The sequence below is a fragment of the Chinchilla lanigera genome, unplaced genomic scaffold (genome assembly GCF_000276665.1).
Source record: "Chinchilla lanigera isolate Chin_1 unplaced genomic scaffold, ChiLan1.0 scaffold00064, whole genome shotgun sequence".
NCBI lineage: Eukaryota > Metazoa > Chordata > Mammalia > Rodentia > Chinchillidae > Chinchilla > Chinchilla lanigera.
In genome coordinates this window covers 10,150,450-10,156,449 of record NW_004955465.1, presented here as the reverse complement: position 1 = coordinate 10,156,449, position 6,000 = coordinate 10,150,450, and the positions used below count along the sequence as shown (strand labels likewise).

At 44.5% G+C, this 6,000-nt stretch overlaps 1 protein-coding gene across 2 annotated transcripts in view; it reads left to right on the top strand.

The window, feature by feature from the left end:
* Window positions 1-6,000, top strand: part of Ripk1 (receptor (TNFRSF)-interacting serine-threonine kinase 1) — a 39,989-nt gene that overhangs the window by 11,446 nt on the left and 22,543 nt on the right. For both annotated transcript variants that reach the window (XM_005398899.2, XM_005398900.2), the window contains exons 2-4: window positions 2,343-2,575; window positions 3,040-3,196; window positions 4,434-4,571. In XM_005398899.2, coding sequence (XP_005398956.1) covers window positions 2,424-2,575; window positions 3,040-3,196; window positions 4,434-4,571 — 447 coding nt within the window. In that variant the 5' untranslated portion in view covers window positions 2,343-2,423. The remainder of the gene's footprint in view (window positions 1-2,342; window positions 2,576-3,039; window positions 3,197-4,433; window positions 4,572-6,000) is intronic.

Here is a 6,000-nt window from a genome sequence, read left to right as displayed (position 1 = left end):
TGTTATGGTTGATACATTGTGTCAACTTGGGGAGTCTAGAGGTTTGGCTAAGTAACTCAGCAGGAAGCCAGGGTGCTTACTTTGTGTACATCCTGAGCCTGTGGAAGAGGAGGGCATGGAGATTATGTGAGAGCTACACGCCCCTTAGGGGGGGTAGCCTGTTTACAAAGTAAGACAGAAAAAGAAGCTGCTTGCCTCCATTCCTCCAGTTTGCTCTGGCTGCTTTGCTGTTCGGCTGCCATTACCCCCTTTGCTCTTGTTGCTTTGCTATCTTCTGCCTCCGAGCCAGCCAAGTATGGACTGAAACCTCCACAAACTGTAAGCTAAATAAACCTCTCCTTCCTTCATTTTGGACGTTGGGTATTTTGTCTCAGCAACGAGAAAAAAGTAACCAAGACACCCCTCTTGTGTTGAGAAAACTGAGGGTTAGGTATCTGTCCCAAGGTCACAGGGCTAATGAATTACAGAGCTAGAGCTCACATTCACAAGGGGAGCCTGCCTTCTGTGCTGATGATATGTTATGGCGCCTGCTGTCTCACCTTCGGTCTGGGCCTTACCCCTTCCCTGCAGCCTCCACCCCTTTACCTGACAGCCTCCCCTCCCTGTCCGTCTCCCAGATATGCTTCTTTCCTGGAAAACACTTCTCTTGCTCAGCAGTGCCTTATGTCATGGGGCAGGTGCCCAGTAATGCCAGCCAAGTATGCTGGTACGTGGGAGTCATCCGGTAGCCTTTGCCCAGGTGTAGAAGGTCACTTACCTGAGTTGTCTGCAGCAAGCCACCGGACAAGACTGTAGACAGTCATGTGTTTTTAGAAAGCCCTGCCCATGGTACTTTTAAACTGGTGCCCCAACATTCTGAGAAACAACAAAGTGTAAATAAAGTCAGGAAGATTTTACAGTCTATTTCCTTATGTGTGCTGCTGGTACAGTTTTGTACTGCTTACTGTATCACATATCCCCTTACGTACATCAACATGCCTACAATTTTGTATTCCTCTTCCACCCAGCATCATGCTTTTGCATTTCATCTGTGCTGTTTTGTGCATTAGTAATTCAGCTCCTTTTTATTGCTGAGTGATAATACATTGTATAATACTTTACCACACCCCTGCTCTTGGATAGCTGTCTCCCCTCTGCAGCTATTACAAATAAAGCTGCTCTAAAGTCATACAAGTCTTTTTGGATGTATGTTTTCATTTGTCTTGGGAGTAGAATTGCTGGGTCATACTATATAGGGTCATATTTAGTTTTAAAAGAAACTGTCAGACCTTCCCTAATGGTGCTGTTCTGAGATCTATCATTATATACTACACAACACAGAGAGATTGTCTGAATCCTCATTCTGTCAAACCTCTTCCTATTCAGAGAGCACTGTTCTTTATAGTCTATTTCCTACTTTACTCATAACTGTTTTAAGCCTGTTTATTTTGTGATGCAACCGAATAGTTTGATTACCTGAAGTTGTTAGCTTTCACGGTACCTAGTATTGCTTTTTGTTGTTATGTGCTGGCTCTGGCTCACAGTGAGTTTTTCTTTTGTAGTTTATAACTTTGGACAGCCAGGTTCTGTTACATTTAGCTTTTTGGATGGGAATGCTGTCTAGCCTGACTTGAATGCATGTTTTTGGCTCTAGCTATATAACCTGAGGATGTCATTATCCTATGACCACTTTCTACACAAAAGTTCTTAGTTTGGAGGAACCGCAGCCCGAAGTGGATGGCTACTACCCTCTAAATTCAAAGCCCAGATCAATTTGAAGGCCAGTCCAAGGTCAGGAACTCACAGAGATTTGTTTTTATCCCTCATGCCTAGTCTGAGGTAGAGGAACTCCTTTATCAGAGGACTATGTTTTTCCTGGTCTCTTCTTCTACCAGCGAGTAGCATGGTGAGGAGGGCCGTGCCACTGGGAGTCTCAGCCTGTCTCTTGCCTGCCCTCACCTCAGCTCATACCCCTGGTAGGGCTTTAAACCCCAGATGTCTGGATGGTGAGGGTGGCCTGCAGGCCTCCCACACAGGCCACTGCTCCTTGTCCAGTGGATTGTTTACTGTTCCTGAAATACTTTTTCTATTGAGTTAACTATGCATTTGAGTAGATGTTCGAATTATGTCCTCGAAGATATATAGGTCTCTTGTAGCAGGAAAGTTTTTAAATTTTTCATGTGCACTGTACTGCCAGAAATAAAAAGTCTGTGGGAATAAAAATTGTGGTCTTCTATGATTCGTAGAAAACAACTCATCTTAGTGATTATGTCATCTATGCTCAGAAAGACAAAGGCACACCAAACATGTGGTTTTTTGGATCAAGATTTCTTTGTCCTAAGTTGTCCTCTGTTTTCTTACAGGGCACGGCACCAAAAAAACAATAAGCAAAAAAGAAAGTGGCGTGTTTTGGGGCATTCTGAGCATTCAGAGAACAAGCAAACATGTCCTTGGAGGACATTAAGATGAATTCCAGCGACCTCCTGTGGGAAGAAGATCTAGACAGCGGAGGCTTCGGGGCAGTGTCCTTGTGTTTCCACAAGACGCATAAACACGTGATCCTGAAAAAGGTGTACACGGGGCCCAAGCGCATGGAGTGAGTTGGGAGCAGAGGCGGGGGCAACACTCCCCCCTGGGCAATGTAAAGAAAGTGGGAGGAACAGTGAAAACAGGCCTACTCGCTTTACATTTTTGGCAAGGACAAACCTAAAAATGAAAAAAGGGCAGATTCAGTCCTTTTTGGAGCAGTTCTGAGAGTGCTCACGTTCCCTCTCTCTCTTCCTCTCCTGTCCTGTACTGTCCAGCACAGTGTTCTGTTGAGGCCGTGTTGCTGCTGCCCGTGTGCTTTGCATTTGTTATTTACAGTCTTGAGCTCCTGCTGCCAGGACTGGAACAGGGCCACAAAGGGGAAGCAGCCCCCTGCTCAGTAACACTGGTCTGTGCCCAGGGAGACCAGACAAGGCCCGAGTGGGACAGTGTGAGGCAGTGCTCCGGAGGCTCTTGGGCTCCACAGAGAAGGGCTGGTTGTATCACCTCAGCACGGGGCCTTTCTGCCCACAGGTACAACGAGTCCCTCCTGGAGGAGGGGAAGATGATGTACAGACTGAGTCACAACCGCGTGGTGAAGCTGCTGGGCGTCATCATTGAGGAAGGGAAATACTCCCTGGTGATGGAGTTCATGGAGAAGGGCAACCTCATGAATGTGCTCAAAGCCCAGGTAGCGGACACCGTCGGGGCTCTCTGTGCAGCTCTGGGTGCTGGCTGGCTGTTAGGTATTGCTGAGCTGCCCGTAGCTCACTGATATATAATAATCCCTTTGTGAGTTACTCTAGTTTGTTGGATTTCCTGAAGTTAGTCCTTGATTGTGTGTGTACACACTAATGAGAAGCAAACCTAGGGGTGCTCTGCCACTGAGCTGCATCCCCACCCTTCTCTCCCTTAGTTTTAAAAATTTTGACACTCTGTCTTGCTAAGTTGCCCAGGCTGGCTTTACACTTGTGATCCTTCTGCCTCAGTCTCCCAAGTAGCTGGGTTTACAGGCCTGTCCCACCATGGCTGGCTCTTAGATCTTCCCTGCCTTCCCCTGCTGAAGGGTTTTCTCTCCTTCATCCCTCTGACGGTCTCTGTGTCCTTGCTCAAAAGGTCCCCTGTGTGTCTGGGGGTGTGGCTGACCTGTTTCCATACCTGCCAGCCTCTTTGTGCCACCACACTTCAGGAGAGGGCCGCTCTTCAGAGGCATATGGTCTGACATGGGGTGTATGTGACAAAAGATAAATACGGGTTAATGATGACGTCATGTACACTAGCTTGACCATAACTGACAGCAATTCATAAAAGCATATGCACTATACAGAATGTAAAATAAGGTGGAATATTCATGACTGTACTTTGATGCATTTAGGAAACTTTTATTACAGGTTAAACACAGAACATAAGCTGCAGTAATAATGGATAAGATTTAAAAGAGAAAAACTAGTTTGCCAAAACCAAATAATTCTAAATTACTTTTTAAAGTTTATGCACCTGTTAAGATGTTGCACTAGTTGCTCAGGAATCCTAGCCAGAATGATGTTGTCAAGGAAAAGACACAGGTAAGAAGTGACCATATGCCATAGAAAATGGTTATCTGTATACTGGTTCATTCATTGAAGTCATTGAGGATACAATCTTAAATAGTAAGTGTTGGGAGGAGCTTAATTTTACAGGATCTTTATATGCCATGAAACCTGCATGGAATTTTTGGTTTTACACTGACAAAAAATCACGTCAATACCCTTTAGCCCTTAGAAAGGAATTTTTCCTGAAAGGGGGGCTTGTTGCACAGTGACAACATTGCTGCAGGGTGTGTGGTGGAAATGTGGTATCTCTGTCCTCAGGTTTGGATCCCATTACTATTTCATGGAGTTGTTGCCTGTTTGGTTATCTTCCTCTGCACAAATACGTTCTCATTTCAGATCAGTATCCCACTTTCTGTAAAAGGAAGGATAATTGCAGAGACTATTGAAGGAATGTGCTACTTACATGGAGAAGGTGTGATACATAAGGACCTGAAGCCTGAAAATATCCTTGTTGATAATGACTTTCACATTAAGGTAAATGTCACTTAGTCTCTAGGCTTCTAAAAGGTTAATTTTAGTTCTGACTGCACTGTAAATCCATTCACATAGGTATAGGTGGTACATGATAGAGGAAGACCTAGCTCAGTGTGTAACTCAAGGCGAGGCTGCCAAAGGACAGATCAGGCTTGATGGGGTTGGGAGATGACTGTAAGGATGCAGATGAAACCTTTTGCTGAGGAGCACATCTGAATGGGTTAGGCAAGCAAACCTGTCTTGCAATTTTGTTTTCCTCCTCTGTTAGGCTTTGAGGTAGAAGCATTCAAGGGTTGCTTTGTTTACCCTGCAATAGGGCCTCATCGGCCTCATCATCTTTCCAGGGAATCTGTGTGGCCACGACTCTGGAGATGCAGGGGAATGTGCAGGGGTGTGTGGGAGGTTCTTAGAACTCACATTTGGCCAGAGTCAGATCAGCAGTGAACTGACCACTTGGGCATCAAAAACCTGGGCTTTGAAAGTCAGCTGATTTGAAGTTTTTTATTTTCATCTGCTGCATTTTTTTAAAAAAAAAAAAAATCAATTTTCTTTTGAAAACTCCATTGTAGTAAAGGGAACAAGGGAAAGGGATCTTTCTTTTGTTCATTCCAGGGCAAGATTTAGCTGCGGGGAGCAGCACATTCATTGCTTTTGGCAACAGGAATCTAAGTATAGGAACCTGAGTCGGGGCTGGGAATGTAACCCGCCTGCAAGATTCTGCTTCTAACACTCTTGAGTCATGGCCAGGTTTTTATCCAATGTCTTTAAAGAAGTTTCTTTCTTTAAGTTAACAGCCTCTGTCATATCACTAAAGGTTAACATTTGTGAGTGTTCAGATAATCGCATGTCATAATGCACTTCCAAATTCTTGGATTTCTAGAAAGAGAAGTGAAAACCTGTCACCTCAGGTTCTTTCTTAACTGTATTCTTCTGTCATTTTGCCCTGCCACTTAGCCCTCTGCTCCATGTCTGACCTTGGTATTTGTCTGTGCTTTCCTGTTTTTTCTCCCTTCTGTCGTATCCCATCTTGTCTTAGGTCCAAGTTACCAACTCAAAAAAACAGCACCATAGCTCTTGTCTTCAGTGTGTCTTTGGGATCCTTGGAGACTCACACCCATGGGCCTCTGGACACCATCATGGGAACAGAAGGTGTAGTACCTGGCTTCTGTCTGCTATATAAATGTGCTAAGAAGATAAGGTGTCCCTCCAGCCCTAGAAATAGCTGAAACACATGTGCAGAGTAAATGAAGAGTCAGAATATAAACACAATTTGTTATTGGTGTTATGGCATAAATTTCTTCTGCTTTCCCCTCTCCTTTTTGTTGCATAAGAATGAAGATACCGAAATACCACATGAATATTTCTTAGGGGAGATCTTCCAGATGAGTGAAGAAAGACAGGTTTTTATGAGTCTGTTCCAGAGCTAATT